This window comes from Trypanosoma grayi, assembly GCF_000691245.1.
Source record: "Trypanosoma grayi strain ANR4 Tgr_1511_V1, whole genome shotgun sequence".
NCBI classification, from domain to species: Eukaryota; Euglenozoa; class Kinetoplastea; order Trypanosomatida; family Trypanosomatidae; genus Trypanosoma; species Trypanosoma grayi.
In genome coordinates, this window is record NW_008827129.1 from 2,604 (window position 1) to 3,004 (window position 401).

General features: G+C 69.6%; 1 protein-coding gene across 1 annotated transcript; it reads left to right on the plus strand.

The window, feature by feature from the left end:
* Position 1: 1 nt before the first annotated feature.
* DQ04_15111010 (hypothetical protein) lies at positions 2-346 on the plus strand (the record flags this gene model as incomplete). The annotated part of the gene is made up of 1 exon (XM_009317262.1): positions 2-346. A coding segment is annotated over one exon (345 nt), but the record flags the coding sequence as incomplete, so codon positions are not given.
* Positions 347-401: the final 55 nt, after the last annotated feature.

Consider the following 401-nt stretch of genomic DNA (forward strand, 5'->3'; position numbering starts at 1 on the left):
CTGTTCTCTTGCCATTTTTGTTGGCCGGCGCATCCAGCCCAGGAGGGCCAACGCTGCGCTTTTGCTGCTGTCGCCGGCGGCGGTTCCCAAACACAGAACGCAGGCGCCGCGGGGGGCCGAAGGGAAGGGCGAAGACTCGCCACATCAATGTGGGGGCCGTGGGCCCAAAGCCTGTGCTGAGGCGGGCCTGCTTTCACACATCCGCGCCGAGCGCCGCCGCCCACCACAGCCATCAAGGCCGGAGGAACCGCGGCAAGCCATGTTTCGCGACGTGCGAAAGGATGGCCGGCAATGCCGGAGGGGCGGCTGCCTATGCGAAATGTCAGCGCCGCGGCGGGCCGGATAAAGCGGCCCCGGGGTGCCCCAAGCGGAGGGGCGGGGGGCCGCCGCCCAATGCTGCC